The sequence below is a fragment of the Amblyomma maculatum genome, chromosome 8 (genome assembly GCF_055883805.1).
Source record: "Amblyomma maculatum isolate TAMU_Amacu chromosome 8, ASM5588380v1, whole genome shotgun sequence".
Taxonomy (NCBI): Eukaryota; Metazoa; Arthropoda; class Arachnida; order Ixodida; family Ixodidae; genus Amblyomma; species Amblyomma maculatum.
The window spans coordinates 98057661-98077539 of NC_139351.1; the positions used below are offsets into that span (position 1 = coordinate 98057661).

Here is a 19879-nt window from a genome sequence, read left to right on the forward strand (position 1 = left end):
TTCCATTTTTTAAATTATAAATAACATGAAAGGATTGGGGCAGAAAAGTAATGTGACTGATGAATGACAAACCCTACAAATTGTTTCCCAGATCTTACGATTAGTACTTGTGAAGCTCATGACAATGGTCTGAGAAATATCTACGGCACAAGCTTTTGTCCCCGGTTTGTTGCAGCATAGGCCTGGTTTAAATAGTCCTGATGAAGTCCTTACATGAAGTGTGTAAAGCAACAAGGTTCCCGTCCTCCGTTTCATGGTGATTAAATAAGTTTGTACTGTAATTTTGCACAAATAGTGTTAGGGAAGAGGCTAATCCAATCATGTGTATGAGAATAGCTCAGCAGGAATAGCCCGTGACCAAATGTGACGAGAGGTTTCCCATGAGAATGTTGATTGGTAAGAGCAAAGCATACTTATTAGCATTGTATGCAGCCCTCCTAAATATCAGCGGTTTAGGATTTGCTATTTGTAAATATAGTATTCCGTTTGTTTTTTATTTATTTATTTTTATTTTTTTCAAAGTTGCCTGCAGTGATTGCAACCAGTTCACAAGCTAGAACATGTTCAAGTGAGGCCTCTCGTTCGAATCAACTGTCACAACATGCCAAACCTCCAGGCAACAAAAAAACAAGGGTACAAAAGGAAAAAAAAAATCTCCGGAACAAAAAGAAGCAACAGGACATCTACTGCTACAAACAGCCCAGAACATTCTACACGGCTAATCATGCCACTGTAAATGGTCCTTAGGCCTTTCTCATATGTTCCAAGGCATGATATGCCAATATGCGACATGAACAAAAAAATGCCTTCCACATTTGGTTCCTCAAGCTGAGACAGCCCAGGTACTTTGTTCCAGGAAAAAATATGAGACTCTCTTGTAAGCGACCGCACAGCAAAGCTGAACAATTATTGCAACAAGCGCACAAAATTTAGTACAATTGTCGTCATCATCTGACTACAGATGATGATGACAACAAACGAGAGCAACTTTTGCACAATGAGCAACACTCACTTCACAAACTTTCTTGCCACCAAAGTAAAGCAAGTAATTACGGCAAATGTCTGTTTATAACAATGGCTACTCGATTCCACTTGTCTGCGAGCCAAGGCACAGTGTCGACAGCAGCAACATCTCCGCATACCTATTTCCATTAACATCTTCTGTAGCACTGGCTCTTATAACAGCGATACAAGACGAAGTGTGCGTTACCATCAAAAGAGTAGCCACTCGATATTTCAATGATATCAATGTTAGCTGTAATCTTTAATGCTGTTGGAATGCTCTAGGAGACTGATACAACGCTTGTAATTTTAAAGCTACAGGCTTCTTTAGGTCACAAAAATTACACAGATGCAACATATAGTAGTAGTAGTGGTGGATTCTGTATAATGGCTCAGAGTGTGAAGCCTGACAGCAAGAAGGGGGCTGGTCGTTAAGGCGAAAAAAATCATTAGCACTTGCTGCCATAGTCAATGCGCCGGTCAGCATGAGAAAACGATGACTTGCCTGAGACCACAAAAAAAAATTATAATAAATAAATAAATAAATGTGTTGCTGCTTCGAGCACTCGCAAATGCAAGGAAAACGAACGTCGCGGTTCATACCTGCCTCTTCTGGATCCGGCCTGACGGTCTTTGCAGACGTCCTTAGCGACAGGCACCAGATGTGCAGTGCATCCAGGGTCTTTTGGAGCCTTGTCTTTGGCGGACCGTCCACAGACTCAGGACTGAGGATGGACAGGTTGCCTAGGGCAAGATACAATATTAGTCATACGAGGCTGTATAACCGCCATCATGGGTCTCACTCTAGATCAGATAACGGCACAAATAGTCAAAGATCGAACCGTAGGTGAGACTGTATAAAGCTTGACCTTACCCTCCGTTGCAAAAAACAAAAACAAAACAAAACGACAGCCTTTCAACAAGACAACGACATTTACAGTATGCGCACAAAACGATGCCACACTATATGTTCAATTATTGAGTGTAAACAGTCTCAAAAAGGTCAAAACAAATTAACTTCTACATACCATGATGAAAATAAAATGGTTGCAAAGTTTTTTTACACATTTGCGTCTGAAGAGTACAAAAGCAGTAGAGGGGAGAGGAGGTGACCCTTTTTTCTTTCTTTTTCAGGTCACGGGACCACAGGTTTCCAGTTCGGACAAGGACATCTCCAAGGAATAATTTTTTTTTTCATTCCTTTCCCTGCTCGCTACCTCTATCTTTCGTCTTCAGGGTTAAAAAAGTATATAAACCCCTTCAGTCATGATGGCATTGCATAACAAAAGAAAGTCGTCTTGTCGAAATGTTGGTTTGCGAACTGAGCCCCACCCCCCTTCAATCTTTGTTTAGTTTTCTGTCGCTTGTTCCGACTCTGAAAGTTACATGCTACATTTTCTCACCTTACTGAGAAAACCTATAGAAGTGCAGCGGTTATCCATCGATTAAATAAATCCTTTGATCGCCTGTTTGGCCTCTTCAAGCTTACTGCATAAAAAAACTCTGATGCGAGAACTTTAGCGCAAACATCATTTGAAAATGGTAGGCTGACAAGGGGTACTAGTTTCATGAATTATTTTGCGTATCTTTCTTTTAATTCTATTGTTCTATTTTTATTAATCTTTCTATTATTGAAGGTCATCCACATTGACCTTGCTCCAAGGCAAACTACTTGCAGGATGTTACTCCCGCTTCTACAACTGCTGGAACTGTGGTTCTTTAATCTTACAGATTCCTGGCAAAGTATAACAGGAGCATTTGAAAACTGCATGTGTGAATAGTAAATATAGTTAACAGACTCGTACAGTCTTACCTTCACCATATGGCGGGCTTGCAGCATTACTCCTGCCTTGAGTCACTCGCAGAAAGACCTTTAATAAAAAAAGAAAACAATTTTAAAAGGCATGAACGTTATCTAACAATCTGCAACTCTACGATACCCCGGCATGTAATCACTGACAGCGATTTCCATATTTCATACATGAAGTACTCCTGCACAAAGAATAGAGCACAGCACAAGAAGATAGGTTAAGGAGAGGCACAGCTACTACAGCTCTGTGACATGGCGCAGAAAGCAGAGCTAGTTGGTTGCTTCAAACAAGTCTTCATGGACATGGCATGAAAGACATGGACATGGTCCATGTCTTTTAGCACTCATATTATGGCTCACCACATTCAAAGTAACCAAACCCGTCACGCGTTCCCAGCTGGGGTAACTGCGCCCTTGACCTTGTAATCCTCAAAGATATGAATGGGCACCTTGTTTATTCTAGACAAAAAAATCTGCTAAGGTCAGTCACAGCAAAAACATAAGTATTCCCATACAGAGATGGAGCACTAGGTTGTTTCTACTCCTACACAGATTACTTCTGTAAATGGCACATTGTTGTTTATCAAGCTTCTCAACTTGAGCAACCCGAACAAACTTGTACTTTCTAGAAAAAGGAGGGAAACACAAAAAGGCAGACGCTGTGGCTACAAAATCTCGCCGTCGGAGCAAGGTGTCACACCTCCTCTAGTGTGGTGTCCGAGATGCCGTAACTGGTGATGCCAAGTTCTGCGAGGTTGTCGTCGAGGTCTTTACACAGAGACACGAAGCAGGGATACATCTCCGGGTTCGCCGGAAGCCTGTATGACAGGTCAGCTCCCATGTCCGTGGAAAGCTCGGCCTTCGGAATGTGCCGGCGTATGAGTTTGTCAAGGGCCTCAGCTGGAACAGTTGAAGATGAAACGAAAACAAAAAAACAAAAATGAAGTAACAATGGTTAGCAAAAGAAAAAAATGTGACACCTTTGAATGTGGGTTGATAAAACATACTGCAACTAACAGCACTTAGCGAAATTCCATTTGGCTTAGAGACTGTTATACTATTAGGATCCCGAGAAATGTAGGGCACTCGCTTAAAAAAAAATGGTGCTCTTCCTTCCCATACCACAGGTTCTGAATCCTTACAGTGTAAATAGAAATGATTGAACTTTCCGGGAAGAAACAGAGACTGCTGCAATAGTAAGACCTCAGATAGCATCACTTTGAAAGTTCTAATTATTTCTGTTAAGTTGGCAGTCAAGCATTACCAGCCCTGTTTCTTTGAGGTTGTTCAATGTGTGTTTTATTAATCGTCATCATAGCAAAACAGTCAGTAATAAAGTAATGGAACATATTAAAAATAAACATACTACAATGAAAGCTTAGTAATTCGAACTTCATGGAACCGGGAAAAGTTCGAATTTGGCCTCGAAAAAAACTGACAAGAACCATTTGCATTACGGTAAATGTACCGTATTCACTTGCGTAACGAACCCACTCGGATTATGAACTCACCCACCCACCCTTGATTTTTGCCTAAGAATTAAAAAACAAATAGAGAGAAGGCATCAGTCATTAGCGCTTCAATCTGTTTCACGCTGTCATGGTCCACAACGCATTTCCTGGCAATGCGCCAAGATGCTGTGGAGTGATAACATCACGGTGTGTTTACCTGGGTGTGTTTACCTTTTGACGTTAACTCTAGCAAGGGGAGGAAGCGGATTTGGTAGAGCGCCAGCGCTTGCCTGGTTGTGCAAGCCTCGTTTTCAGTACATTCTTGGGTGACTGGAGCGGGCGCTGTCCGTGCTGCTCAATCATTGGAACACATGATAGCAGCAAATGCCTTTTGAACCAGCATCATGATTGCGGCTGACCGCGTGCCTCCATTGTCAACTGATGGGTGGAAGGATGGACAACTCGTGAAAAAAAAAGAAAGTTTTTCCCACGTAACTCGTAGCGCCCATCCAAAGTGATAGCCTTTCATAGGCGTTGGTTGGGACCACACCGACTGTCTTATCTGTATTTCCAAATTAACAGGGCTCGAATTAACGAGTATTTAGTTGCGAGTTTCGGAGGTTGCGTGGAAGAGAGAGTAGGCAGCCGCCACTGCAGTCGCCGACCCCTACCCTCTGGCGCCACTGGCTGCCGCGCTGGTCATGGCGCCATTTAGTCTTTACCCACTCTTCCATGGTTTTACCTGGTTCCATCTTCTGTCCCCATTTCAGACATGCACGGCCTCTAACTATACTGCTCTTTTGCGGAGGTGTATTTTTTATTTTTTTTTTCTGGCCACGCGTTGTGTGCTAAATCACCCAGACGCGGCGGCGCGTAGTTCGAATTATCCGTAGCGAAACCGAATTGCATTCAAATTAACAGGCATTTTTATACACAGACCTCTATGAAGCTTGGCTGGACCCAATAGTGTAATTCGAACTATATTCCAATTATCGAGGTTTGAATTAACAAGCTTTCACTGTATGTAATTCTCCTCAAAATGTAACATGATCTACGATTATTTCTTGTGTTCTAATTAATGAAAATGGAAATATAATAGACCAATAATCCCCCTTCTTCCAATTTGTAATTACAAGATAACAGCTGCCGTGCTCTGCTGATTGGCGCTGCAGACAGCGAGAAAAAACAGAGGAATGTAACACAACGTACTGGCCTCGTCGCCACTGCCGCCAGTTACAAGTGAAGGGGAATCAGTGTTGGTCGATGAAATGCTGTTCGCTCCATTAGCGGGCTTCTGGGCCTGAAATAAGATCAGACGTCAAATACAAAGGTGATCACATATAGGAACTCCAGATTAAAATTTTAGAGCCGTAAACAGCATTTCACATTAAAGGGATTGAGGGATATTACACAACACAAGAGCGCTCTGCGCACGGCGTCCCATATGCTCACGTCAAAATCCGAAAAGACTGACACCACGTGTTCGCAAGAAAATGTGGAGAATTATCAAACTCGTGCTGTAACGCTGCGTCAGTTTAAAGTAGGCTTCCATTTTAACTGAATACGCATCAGTTTGGTTGCCAGAAACAATGTGCAGCATGTGATGCTCACGACTATAAATGTCAGATTGCTGCACCGCGTACAGGCCGGCGCAAAGCTGCCCCGTGTTCCTAACTTACACCCGCAAGCTAGCTTCCCTGCAGCTTCATAAAGATGCAAAGAAGCTACCTTGCAGGGTGAGAAAAAAATGCGAGGCAGCTTTCTTGTGGGGTATGTTTTTCGGTGAGAAAGTGATGTTTCAATATTTATTTTTCTAAAGCTTGCCTCAAAAGCACCTCGCAGATGTACCGTAAGCATCCTTCATGGATGATGGTCTCTGCAAAAGCTTCTCTCAACGAAAGGACATACAAAATGGTTAGTCTTAATTGTTTTTTACGCCGAATCTATGGGAACCAACCAAATGCTCGCAGATTGTTCACTGTATCCAAGAGTTCATTTTAGCTGAGACTATCATAAGGAGAGTAGAACTTATAATTTAACAATTGCAAAAGCTTTACCCATTGCCGTCTCCCATAGAGCTAGCATCGCCAACCAGAAAACAGGCCGCTCTATTAAACCAGTCTTGCAACTCACCACGTCCCTACAAGCAGACGCTATGGGGGATGATCGATTCTTGAGCGACTTGTTACGACGTGCCGACCGTACGAGAGTAAGGTAGTAGCCGCTCCCAAATCGAGTCTTGAGGAACAAGGACGAACCGCAGCAACGCAGACGCCCCTCATTGATGACCGCAATGCGGTCACCCAGCAGGTCTGCCTCATCCATGTGGTGTGTGGTCATGATGACCGTGCGACCTGAAAGCCCGACCGCTCATTACTGAGACTTGCAAAACAAACACAGTCAACTTCGAGGCTACTGCTTGTATAGCAAACGGGCGCCACTTGAACGTAAGCAACTTTAAACCCGATGACCGAAGGCTAGGGCATCTTCCTGCTCTAATGCCAGGGTCATACCTTGTTGCTGCAACACTACCTTCATTAGTCATTATCAAGCAGTACTAAGTGGCCTTGAAGACAGAAACAACCATGTAGAAAAGTTATTTTTATTTCTGAACTTGTGTCATCTCATGCTGCCAGTTTTACTGATACATAATATATGATATCTAGCTGACGATACTCTACCTTGTGATAACTTTTGCTTGAGTATTTACCGAAAAATTAAAAAAAAAATTTGGAGGACGCTTAAGCTTCGCCTTCAAGAGCGGAACGCGATAGCGTTATTGCACCTCGTTCGCACCGCCCACTCATTCGCTCGGTATGCTCTTGAAGCAGCTTGGCACACATCGCAGGGGACGCTTTCCCAGCAGAAGCGCTACGGCGCAGCGATCACGTCAGAGGCGTCTGGCATCAGACGCTGCACCTAGCAATCGCGCTGTGAGCGGAAAGAGGAGCCGCGTCGCCTAAACACCACTGTTCGAGTGACGCACGCTGGATGTTGGAAGGGGAGAGAGCGAGAAAAGTGCATGTCGGGATTTATCGCTCACGGCCAACGCCGCCGACGACACCGGCTTTTCTGCGACACGAGCTCCTTAACGCTACCGCGTTAAAACTCGGCATGCAGGGGCCAGTAGCCAAGACAGACCTTGCTTGTACTTGAGCATGAGATCCCAGATTGCTCGACGAGCGTAGGGGTCCACACCAGCCGTTGGCTCATCGAGGATCACTGTTCGGCTACCGCCAACAAAAGCGATGGCCACTGAAAGCTTGCGTTGCATACCACCTAGATGTTGCAGAAAGCCATAAAAAAAAGATAAGCATACTGCATCAACGAAGACGTAGTCATTCCCCCAAAATACTGGGAGAAGAAATATATATGTAACATTTAGTTTGCACACAAAAGAATTTTCCACAGTACAGCCAGTCCTTAGTAGTATAGTCACGATCGACTGTCAATAATTTCAACTCAAGATAGTGAAGAACTGAAGGTAATACAGTTGAACCTGGATATATCGAATTTGAAGAAGATTGCGAAAAAGTTCGATACATCAATAATTTATTGTAGAGAAATGAGCTTGAGACAAAAAAATGATACCGTATTTGTCGCGTAATCCACCCACTCGCATAACGAAGCCACCTTTCACTTTTACCCCCTAAGAATTTGAAAAAAAGAAAAAAAAGAAAGGGTTAGTCAGTGGCACGTCCCTCCGCTTCGACTGTCGCATCCACAGCTCATTCACGATAACGTCATGACGCGTTTATCTTTTGACTATACTTTTAATGTTAGCACCTATGATGGCTGGGATCGAACTTGGCAGATTGCCTATGATGGCTTGATTGCATAAGCCTGGTTTGATTTATCACGCCGCGCTTGGGGCGGGCAGAGTCCACTGCCACAAAATCAATGGAAAGCATGACAGCTGCAAATGCCGTTTGAAGCAAAGAATGCTAAAAGCCTGTGTCATGATCGCAGCTGACCGCGGGCTTTTGATGGACGACTCTTGCAAAAAAAGACATTCTGCCGCTTCTTAATGTCAGCAGCCGCCATAGCTTACGCTACGCCGTACGTTCAGCACGACAAGAATGGACTCTTGGAAAAAAAAGAAAAAACAAATTAGCTGCTTCTTAAAGTCTACAGCCATCATAGCTTACGTTACGCCCCACGTTCAGCACGAAGCCACAAGACGCGCATCACACGTCACCCGCTGCGCACAGAGGGTACACGACACACACTCAACAAAGCGTCCGATGTTCTGTCTGTCACCGGCTGAGCTGGCCTGTCGGCACATGTGTAGTGCATGCTGCTGTGAACGATGACCGGTAAAGAGAGAGGAAGGAAAGAAAGCTCAGCAGAAGAATGGGCACATTCTTGTGCTTCGCTCTATCGCGTTGTTTCTCCACTCTCGAACACCACGGCTGTATTCTGAATCTACTCCGTAACGGCTGTAGCCAAACCGGCTCCCTCTCGTTTCTTCATGCACATGGCTTGCAAACGTCATGTGCTGGCGCGCGGCAAACAATCACCACAGATGTGCACGCCTTTGGGGAAAGAACACGGCGCTGCTCTAGACCAGCCGTTGCCCTGTTCACTCTAATTCCTTCCGCGCGTAGCTTGAAACCATCAGGTGGCAAACAGCTGAAAGTGATGCGATCGTTTTTGGGGAAGGCGCACCTCAAGTGCATGGTGCGGAGTTCGATATATCAAACGATCATTGAAATTGGAGTTCGATATACAATGCAGCTTTCCTATACCATGGGATTTTCAAGGAGATATTCCGCGAGTTCGATATAACCAAAATTCGAATTATCCGGGTTCGATATATATCCAGGTTTGACTATAATGCACTCATGTTGACGGTAGCAAAGCACCCGGTTCATGAAAACTGGGTTTACAAATAAAACACAATAGGAAATTCAAAGTGTGGGAGTTACAATGCAATGAGATCATTTTTATGCAAAGTAGCATTCCACATCAAGTTTTCAAAAACACAGAATACATAAGGTAAACAGCAATGAGGATTTGATGTCACACTGAGTAACAAAATCAAAACGATGTATTCTTGTATGTGAAGCCTGACTGATTCACAACTTCAGTCCAGCTATACGTGACCCAAGCATAGTGAATATGATGTATAGGAAATGACAGCTGCCATACACCAAAAAATGAAAATTTCCCTTTCTACCTCACTACTCTTTGAATGCCAACACAATGCTGCTAGCTATCTCTTTGTGTACAGTCTTCATCTGGTTCCACATGCTTGTCAAAAAAGTTTGTTATAAGTGCTTATGTGGAACCGGATTAAGAATGTACATAAAAAGCAATTGCAAGCTTCATCGACAAATGACAAGACAGTGCTATGCAACGCAACGAATACAGCTCACAACAGACGAGCTGCATGCAATACAAGGTGATGCAGCGAAATACAAGGATAGCAAGCGTGACAACGGTTATAAACTTTCATGCAAGATTTGCAGTCAAGCTGTGACTGACCTGAGAGATTGCACGAGTATTCATCTTTCTTGTGAACGAGGGCTAAGTCGTGCACGAATGATTCAACTTCTGATTCAACTACGTCAGTGCCAATTCCTTTTAGTCGAGCGTAAAACCACAGGTGTTCGGCAACTGTTAAGCTGCAAAGCAAAAGAATAAAAAAAAAAAAATTCTTGTAGTTGTACTTGAGACACATCCCAGATTCTGCTATGCAATTATGTATAACACAAAATGAAAATACAAAATGGCAGAAAACATATTAGTAGCGACAATGCAGCAAGCTATGACTTGATTCTGATATGCTAAATGTACACATACTTTCAATATGAGTATTTCATTAATGATTACTTTATAATTATGTGTGATGAGCCCAATTCTCCTGTTCTCTAGCTTGGCATTAAAATGCCTAAAAGTCATTTTCAACTGTACCAAAGAAATAACCTCAAAAACTCATTTTTCTGCTAAAAAAGGTAGTTCCCTTTCATATTTAAGTGATCTGTATTTATGGTAATGAAATTATAAACAAGCAGCACGAAGCACGGCGTTTGAGATTGTTGACACTAACGGCATTCTGAACTATAATGTAGTTTCCAGTTACAAGGGTAAAACCAAGTTTTAACGAGTGTTACACAAAGCTGGAGCTGCCCAGTTTATTTCGTCTCCACCAGCACTGTTTTTGTAGGCTAAAAAGAAAGAACAATGCATAAGAAATTAACTTCCTGTATAACATTATGATTCATCAAGAAGTCCCTAACCGAGCCCTGCATTTTTCTTCCTAGTGACATATTCACTAAATGCATCTTCAAATCTTTATTTTCAGGCAAGTTTAATTTCCACTAATTGCATATTATTATTTGTGCAGTATTTCTGATGCAACAAACTGACATGCTTTAATAACACGGAAGTATGATGAGAGAGTAAAGAAGAAATTCATGATGATCAAGTAAGGTACATTAGTTTGGTTTATCGCGTTCAGCATCCAAAAGCAACAGCGGCTATGAGGAACGCCGTTGTAAAGGGTTGCAGATAATTTAAATGCGCAAGCATTTCCTGGCTCGTTAGTGGCACAGACAGAGGCTGTCGTCAGAGCCTGTCACGTCGGAGCGATCTGACACTTAAAAACAATCGTGTCACCGCCAGGAATTGAACCACCATCAAAACAGATCAGCTTTCTTGGCCCAGGCGCAACAGCACCCCAACTGTTTAAGCCCCATGTGAAACTGCAACACCCTCTCGCGCTGTGCAGTGAACACTGTCGTCTTCATCAAGTTCCATCTGCGCTGCTCCTTCATTTAACCTAGGTAAATAAGCCATACACATACGCCATCTGGCCAAGTGTGGCGGAGGTTCGCTAGTTTAGTGTCGGACAAATCCACTAGGTAGTGTGACCAAACTCGTAATGCTTTCACATCACTGCACCTAAGAAGACTTAAATGCACCCCTAGGAATTTTTCGCATACTTGGAGCTCTTTAACGTGCACTGACATTGCACTGTACATAGACGCCTTGCGTTTCGTCTCCATTAAAACGCGGCCACCGTGGTCCAGACTGAACCGGCCTTCTCGGGATCGGCAGTCGAGCGAAGTGAAGTCTTGACAGGACAAGTTGTACCATAAATCTAACTGCTAAACACGACAAAAAAGCTTCTTCATTCTCAACAGCATGTGCCATTCAACACGAAACAAGCAAAGACATCTTTTGCAATGTTGAGACTAACACTCTTCGCCTCACCCCCATTAATGCTTTGCAACTTAAGATGACGTGCCACAGTCTACTGTCCTAACTGCCCAGAATCCAGAGATAAGGGCACATATAGGACACATTATGTACATGTGTAACACTGTCATCAGCTCTCCTTATTTCCATTAGACTTGGCAGATGAATAACGGGCCTTAATGGAGTAATCGGTCTTTTTCTCTGGGCCTTACTTTAGTATTTGTGCTCAATAAAGTTTTCTCCTCTCCCATTGTTTGTCCTCTCTATAATGAAATTCCTCTTCAGATTGAAAGGCAAACAAGCAACATTACTTGTCAAAAAGGACGTTGTACTGGGGACACGTGCCAAGGCTTTCACGGATGATGTCCATCTCGGTCCTGATGTCCCTGCCGTAAATTTCGGCTGTGCCCTGTGTCGGAGGGTATAGACCTGTAAGAATGGAACTGGAAAACGAGAAGGAAAATATCTTAATATACATATTTCGGCTGCAATAACCAGCATATCAACTTGAGTTGAAAGAGGGCTACCAGAATTTTGCTTTTAAGATAAAAGCCATACTCTCTATAACACACAGCACTAACTCACTTCAGCATGCCATTTCCATGGCTCGCAGAGCAAAAGTTGTCAGAAATTGCAGGCTATTTAAAGAAAGCTACTGTACGAGTCACAAGGTCAGCAAACTGCAGAATTTGATCAGCACTAGAGACTCCACACTAAATAACCGGGCGCACAGCCAACCAACAAAAGCTAAAAATAAACACAGACTACAAATCAGTGTGTTAAATATAGTATCTGTTACTATCAGCGTGCGACATTAAACATCTAATCTTATCTGTTTATTAACTACATTTTGCTGAGGAACGATTTTGCTGCAGTAACTGTAGGTTAGAATGATGGGGCTTTACCAAAACACTCACATCGTCGTTGTCTTGCCAGCACCGTTGTGGCCGAGGAAGGACGTGATCTGCCCCTCGTAGAAGTTGAGGCTCAGTTCATTGACGGCCGCGCGATCCGCGCCGGCATAAACTTTAGTTAGCTTGAGAATACGCAAGCCTAGCGGGAGATTGCGGGGCTCTTCTTCCATGTCCTCTGTTTTTCCTGCAGCCATGCGAGGGCGAAACAAGTTAAATCCGACTAGTTTTTTTTCTCACCTATTTAACACTTCTTTTGAAAGCTGTAGATCTGTACCAGTGCCACGCGTTGCTCCAAAGTTTCCTCAGTGTCATCTAATGTGTCCACTTCAGTTTGCGCATGCATTAAACCTTTTCTCTTTTTTAATTTCTTTAAGCATAGCGTGCTAGTCTCAATGAAGAGGCGTGCATGCAATAGAGTTACACTGATAAGCAACTTTACATATAATGCCTACTAAAAAAGTTTTTGGTTTCTTTTTCATTCACATGTAGAAAGGCCCTGTCAAGTTTAAACTCTGCAAATTTTAAACGTAACTTCAGCCCTCACTGAATTCAAATAATTTCAAGCTAACTGCATCACAAATAGCCTTTCTTTCTGTAATAACATTTAACACATAAAATTCTTACACCCCCATCTCAACAGATGTGGCAGTCAGCCACTAGCCAAAGTTACCAGAGTATTGAAGGAGGGTTGAAATCTGGGTCAGTTGGTACATAGTCTTAGAGAACAAAAACCAGCCAAGGGATGAGGACGAAGCAGAGAAAGCTGACAAAGAAGAGAAGCAGCGGTGTCTGTCTGAAGGCACTGACGTTCTGCATTTGGTAGATAGGAAGCCACGGATGAATAGCAGCAAAGTTTTTCAACGGGTTGTCGACCACTTCATCGAAAATAACTTGACTCTCCTTCAAGCAGACAAGGAGGGCGGGTTTGTGGTTTTACCCACTAGCACGTTTGGTGAGAAGGCCTTGACAGCTATTGATAGGAATTTCCAGCCTACAAACCGTCAAAATTGAAAACTGTAGCTGTAAAACTATTGGAAGCCAACAAGTTGGATTATTTGGCTTAGAGAGTGAGAACTAGCAAAGGAAAACACCTGCAAATCTTTTTCTCGGCAAAAACCCACAAGACAGACTGCCCTTTCCGAGCCATTGTAACAGAAGCTGATACTTGGCAGAAGTCTCTGGGCCAGTACTTACAGCGACATCTCCAGTCCCTCGTGGTACAGGATCCTTTCAACGTTGTGAACGCGGCTGAAGTGGTTCAGGTACTCGGCAACGGCTTACCTGGAGCCAACTGCGGCTTCTCTATTGATATCGAAGACCTGTTTTATAGCATCCCTCATGACGAACTTTTTGTTGCAGTGCGCGAACTAATTGAACAGAACGGTGTGATCACCTTCCAAAATGCATGTGGTGTCTCGGTTGACGTGTTTTTGGAACTGCTGACAGTCTACCTTTCATCCACCGTGGTAGTTTTTAAGGGTGCTCTGTTTATCCAGAAAAAGAGAATTTGTATTGGGGCTAGTGTAGCTCCTGTACTGTGCCACACCTTTTTAGCAAAGTTTGACAGCTTACTACTAGGCTCTCTTCTTGACAAACGCGTGTGCAAAATTTATAGATATGTTGATGATTTTTTGATAATTTTAAAACTTCCACCGAATGACTCTTTTCATGAGGTTGTGAACGACGTCTTGAAGGCCTTTAAGGCTTGCACTAACGCCCTTTGTTTTACGTACAAACTACTACCCAATGACCAAAAGATAAGATTTTTAGAACTTCAACTAACTTTTCTTGACGATGGGCATGTCTGCTGGTGTTTTTTACCGAGAAGCAAGAAAGCGTTGTTACCGTACTCCTCCGCTCACTCTAAAATCGTTAAAAGAGGTATAGTTATGAATTGCTTTCGCAGTGCTCTAGAGAAAAGTTGCCACCACCAAATAAAGAATAGCTTTGACAACCAGGTTGGCCGGCTGCTGGCCGCAGGATTCCCAAATGCACTTCTGAATGCTGTGGCAGAATCGCTGCTACAAAGAGTTAAGAGGGGCCATGAAAAAGTGCCCAAGCTTACTGAAGCTGAATGGAGGAAACTTGAGGCGATGCCGTACGTGCATGGAATTTCACATAATATCAAAAAAGTTGCTGCGAGGCAAGGCGTTGAGGTTGTCTTCTCTGCTCCTTGCAAGTTATCAAGTCTTTGTTCTCGTGTTGCTCATGGCAGATCTAAGGCCCCTGTATGCTCGACGCGACATGATGATTGTTATATTCCTTGTGCCACACGTGTTATTTATAAGATACCTCTAACATGTAAAAAAGTTTACATCGGCCAAACTGGCCGGTGTATTAATGATAGGCTGCGAGAGCATCACAACTCTTTGTCACACATTAGCGGAGCTAAAAATCTGGCTCGCCATTGTAGGGATTGCGGTTGTTATTCGCTGTTTTCAAATGTCACTTATCTTGGTAGGGGCAAGGGTAAGGTAGAGCGCGAAGTTCTTGAAGCTTATCACATAAGTATGCAAGGAGATAATTGTATTAGCACAGCATTCATATCGTTGATGCAGAAAGAAATAAGTTATTTATCTCAAAGACCCTAGTACCTTGGCTATCTCCGAAGCGTTGCTGGTTTGTTTTTTTGTCACTTTTATGCTGTGTGTTGGACCTCGAGCTGCGCATGCCTTGCTAGGTTTCTTGGGAAATGTTATTATTTCAATAAAGCACAGTTGTTAGTTCCCGCTTCCGTGTGTACATCGTCTTCCTTCGTCCTCGTCCCTTGGCTGGTTTTTGTTCTCTATTACCAGAGTAGCATTATAAAAAGAATTTTTAAGTAAAAAGGTAGAGAGTGAGGCAAGGCTTACCGTTCAAGCTAGCAGTTCCATTGCAGGATTCCCACGCTGACTTTTTAGGGCTGCCGGGCTTTGGGGCACCGCACCAGTAGGACTTTGTGACAAAGAAGTACCATGGCTTTGGTACGCCGTACTGCCCTGAACAGAGCCACGAAGATCATATTTGCTAATGCTTCGGCTTGGGCTAGGTAAGGTTGTTCGTTCATCTTTGTCTCTAGGTCCATCGTAACCATGGCACAGTTATTTGTAAAATAAAGAACAAGCTGTCCCAAATGAGGGTAATGTGAGCACAGCACGCAGAAAAGAACAGCGAAAGAAACAAGCCCATATACTAGACCTTTAATCTTTTGAACTGACAGGCAGAATTTTAGAAGACAGGTCTATGTTCTCTGGAATGATATGCATTTAGTTATATTTCACGATCAAAATTTCGAATGGTTGTCATTAGGAAGTGCAAAAATGAAAAGTGCTCCCACAAGAAGAAAAGGCAAAGCAAAATAGAGAAAAATGTTCTGTGCAAGAAAGGCCTTAGCATAGTACGGTTATGTCTGTCGTGATTTCATTTTCCTGTGGCATTCTCGCATAATGCTTTTCATCCATGCCACAGTTTCAGCACCAAGTCAGTGTCAGGGGTGTTTCTTTCTTTTCGTCTCTGCTTGTCTCTTAAAGTCTCTTTCCATTAACGAGGGAGGAATCCTTCCATATATGAATGAACACATGCATGCAAAAACATCAGCATCCGGCACTTAGCCGCTCACTGTCCTCTATACTCATGAGTGCGTGCATTTTGAGGATGCTTCACTGCATAGTAAACACCATTAAGTATTGCAACAAAGCCTGCAGTGCAGTGAAACCGTGGTGAATTTCAAAATTTTTAGCGCATTATTCGGCAATTTTTACATATTCGGAAAATTTGAATATCAGTTTCCCAAGTACAAAGACGAATCGAATAACAAAAATATTCAATTCGTATTGAAAATTTCTAATATTCGCACACACCCATCTAAATACCAAATAGTGGACTGCTGTGCTAGTAAAGCATTTTCAGTTAGCTGTTCTGAGCTTCCCTGTCACATCTGTTTAGTACCACGACTACGAAAACTACGAAGAGAAAGTTCTGTCACTGCAGTAGTGGGGGGGGAGGGTGTCTACAATGTGTTATCTGCGTTCCCCTTCAGTTCTTATGGACCTCTACTGCTTGCTCACCAGGAAAAACGGCCTCGATGTACCACGCCAGCACAAAGTACAGCACGGCGTCAAGCAGCAGCAGACCCATGATGTGTGCAATAGAGAAGGTGTCGGGGGGCAGGCCCCCCTTGAGCAGGTTGTGCCAGTGTACGCCAACGCCTTCTTCTTCGAAGTGGGCAAAGTAGCTGCAGCCCAGGCCAAAGGCAACGTTGGGAACCAGGCTCTGGGAAGAGACAGCAAGTGAACTGTATTACATGGCAGGCACAATCTACCAGCCCAATATTGGTACTGTGTTGGTGATACGCTGGTCCTATGTTGGGCCAATATTACCAACATAGTACCAATATTGAGTTAATGGTTTGTGCTGTGTGTGTATGTGTAGTGTGCATCCTTGGAACAGTGTACTAACTTCGTGTTTTAGCATAACAACTGCAGTCCAGTATTGTTGCAAGTGGCAAAAAATGAAAAAAAAAAAAAAAAATGGTTTGTTTCGTGTACCTGTGAAGCTTGTACAGGGATGCATATGTTAAAAAAAATCCTTGGCTGATCCATACAGGAAGCTATAGTCAAGGGTCCAGCATTCCGCTTGTGCAGAACAGACCAAAGTTCGTGAGAATTGAGAAGCACGTTATCGAGCTTTGCGCACTTTGCGAGATGAAGCTGACACTCAGCATTCCTCTGACAATGTTCATTGATCTGGTGACTGAGACGGCGTGATTTCACAATATGCTTTGACATATACAACGCAGCATCATACAGTCAGTACCGGTAGTTGTCAAAAAGCAGTCAAGAAAAGGCAGACCAGTTAAATACTTCAAGCACGAAAACCGAATGACAGTACTAACCCAGCTTGGGCAGCTAAATGGTACAACATCCAAAGGCAGTAGACAATAGCATGTCTCACAACTGCTGCAAGGGTTGGTGTCATCTCTGTGAGCTTCTTGATGAGCCGTTTTAACACTTTGCAAAAGTTGGGAGGTGAAAACTCCATACTTGGCTTGACCAGAAATATGGCTTCAGCTCCTAATGACAGCTCTTCCACGGTTCTCCCCCCTATGCAGAGATTAAACTGGTTGAAAAGTATATTTATTATTTTAACAGATTTATTGCAAGCAAATGTTCAGGATTAGACACACGCCAAAATTAGGAATGCCTTTCTGGGAGGCTTGCTTAGAAAAAGGTTGTATTCTAAGAGCATTTTTGGCTAATTACAATCCAAGCCAAGTATACAAGAGTTACACATTGCGGCATTCTTGCTGTGAATCGATGACCACAGCCCCTCTTTTCGTCCAAAGTAATCATTAAAAACCCCCAAGGCTACAAAAAAACAGCAGAGTAGGAGGTGCACTTACAAGGGCGCTCTTGTGGTGGATGTTGAGGTGGTCTTTCCAGAGCTTGACGAACGGGTACGGCAGGTAGCAGGTGAAGAAGAGAATCCCGCCAGCAGCAGCTGCAATGTTGGCCCGCGAAAAGAGGGCAGCCACGAGAAAGGCTTTGCACACAATGGACGCCCCGAAGCAGGCCAGGAACACAAAGATCACCCCCGGATCCGAGTGGTCCAGAACTTGACCAAACTGCACAAACGTTGAGGCAATAAATCAATATTAGTTTTTTTACAAGCAGTGAACGGTGGGCCTGCAAACATATATGACAAGCACACTTCACTTACTAGCAAAAAGACTGAGGCTATCGGTATAGAATCAACATCTCCGCGCTTTGGATTAACAAGCTATCGTTCAATACATAATGAATCTACAGGCCTCGAATTCATAGGTTCTAGGTCTGGATCTTAATCTGTTGGCTGACAGTGCAAAGACCCTGGATTCACACATAGTGAATAGATGAAATTTCAGGTGCCCACATGGCATGGCCCAGGTTTCCACGGAGCAAGGTGACAGATACTACTTGCCTTTCCTGAGAATCAATTATTATTATAGATGACATACGAATATGCAATGTAGGTGCTTATAAAGCTTATAAACTTATGAGCTTTGAACCATAAAACGAAGGTCAAAGTTCCCAGTCTATGGCTACGAATTCAATCTAGATCTTCAGGCTGTTGCACTGAAAGCTCAATAGTACGAGTCAATACACAGGCTTTTGAAAATGAAATATAGGGACCCGAGTAGCAAGCTCGAAGTTTAGAGTAGCATATCCTAGCAATTGTTCCACTGCAATAGAGAGCATTGAGATCACCGTCGAACAGCTTCAGAGGAGGGGAGATCATACACACCTTGAGGATGCAGGTGAGGAGGAGTGAGGAGATGAGCATGAAGCCAAAGGCATCAATGAACCAGGAGAGCCACAGGACGCCGCTGCCCAAGCCCATGACACGCATCACTTCTTTGAGGCGCAGCTCTTTCTCCCGGACTATGCTCTTGATGAGCATTGCAAACGAGTACACCCACGAGAGCACCATGAACATTGGGAAGGACTCGGCTATAGTCACTATGAACCTGCATTATGAGTCACAGACAATATACAGAACACAAGGTATCAGACAAACAGGTCGCGGTGTGAACAATGTCAAGACAAACTTGAAACAGTTGCAAAGAGAAAACACATGGTGACGTCGAGCCCCGTGCAATCAAAACAATAAATGTTGGTTTAAAGGCAAAAAGATGCATAAAACTGAATTCTTAGCTTTTAAAGTTCGCCACGCTGCTTTGAGAAGCCATTTGATCCCCATTACTTTATTGTGCCAAGTATGGTTGGGTTACTTGCCTGGTTTGATCAGAAGTTGGATATTCGCATCGTCTGAAGCAACGGCAAAACAAAAGAAGTCACTGTCCCCTGGTGCCAGTAGCGGCCACCTCTCTTTGTTTGTAACAACAGTGAGATTCGGCAAAAATATTTATGTGATCAACAATAAAACACCATGACCTAGTTTGACCAAAACTGCACTAAATTTGAAGACTTTTGCTCGTGTATTGCAATAAATCTTCTTGTACTTGGAAAGCAACGAGATGGTGCCATCAGTACTATTGCTGGGACAGCTACTTGTTCGCTTCGCTGTCATCACAGCCGATGTGAATATCTGACTTCTTTGACTGAATCAGGAAAGCACCTCGTATAAATTGAGCGCACAAAATACTGACAATCAAAATGCCATTTCTTCATGAAATTTGAGCCCTACGGATTCAATGGGATGGGATGTATTTAGAAGTGCAACATGCATTTATTGCTCACTGTATTCAGATGCACAACATTTGCTGAATTGAAATACAAGTCTCACCAAAATGACACACAAGAAGCTGACTCACTGGTCGAAGATATAACAGGGGTACGGGAACTGCTGCAAGTACACTCCCGTCGTCCTCTCCCATCCCGTCTGCAGTGCAATGATGGAATGCTCAACAAGGTCTTGTAAGTATGTGAAGCCAAAGGTCAGGTACTTGAGGTCAATGGTCGGGCGTCGGCGTGGTCCAGGGCGAAAAAATCTGCCAGAAGCAAGAAATGTAGTAAACTATG

At 43.4% G+C, this 19879-nt stretch overlaps 1 protein-coding gene across 3 annotated transcripts in view; it reads right to left on the reverse strand.

Moving 5' to 3' along the window:
• The window catches only part of LOC146181918 (phospholipid-transporting ATPase ABCA1-like), a 76098-nt gene that overhangs the window by 25069 nt on the left and 31150 nt on the right, over positions 1-19879 (reverse strand). For all 3 annotated transcript variants that reach the window (XM_084576909.1, XM_084576907.1, XM_084576908.1), the window contains exons 14-27: positions 19672-19848; positions 18642-18864; positions 17761-17982; positions 16427-16631; positions 15233-15358; positions 12384-12564; positions 11778-11909; positions 9751-9890; positions 7405-7542; positions 6397-6617; positions 5473-5563; positions 3513-3712; positions 2816-2873; positions 1606-1746 (exon numbers count right to left, since the gene is read on the reverse strand). In XM_084576909.1, coding sequence (XP_084433035.1) covers positions 1606-1746; positions 2816-2873; positions 3513-3712; positions 5473-5563; positions 6397-6617; positions 7405-7542; positions 9751-9890; positions 11778-11909; positions 12384-12564; positions 15233-15358; positions 16427-16631; positions 17761-17982; positions 18642-18864; positions 19672-19848 — 2255 coding nt within the window. The remainder of the gene's footprint in view (positions 1-1605; positions 1747-2815; positions 2874-3512; positions 3713-5472; positions 5564-6396; positions 6618-7404; positions 7543-9750; positions 9891-11777; positions 11910-12383; positions 12565-15232; positions 15359-16426; positions 16632-17760; positions 17983-18641; positions 18865-19671; positions 19849-19879) is intronic.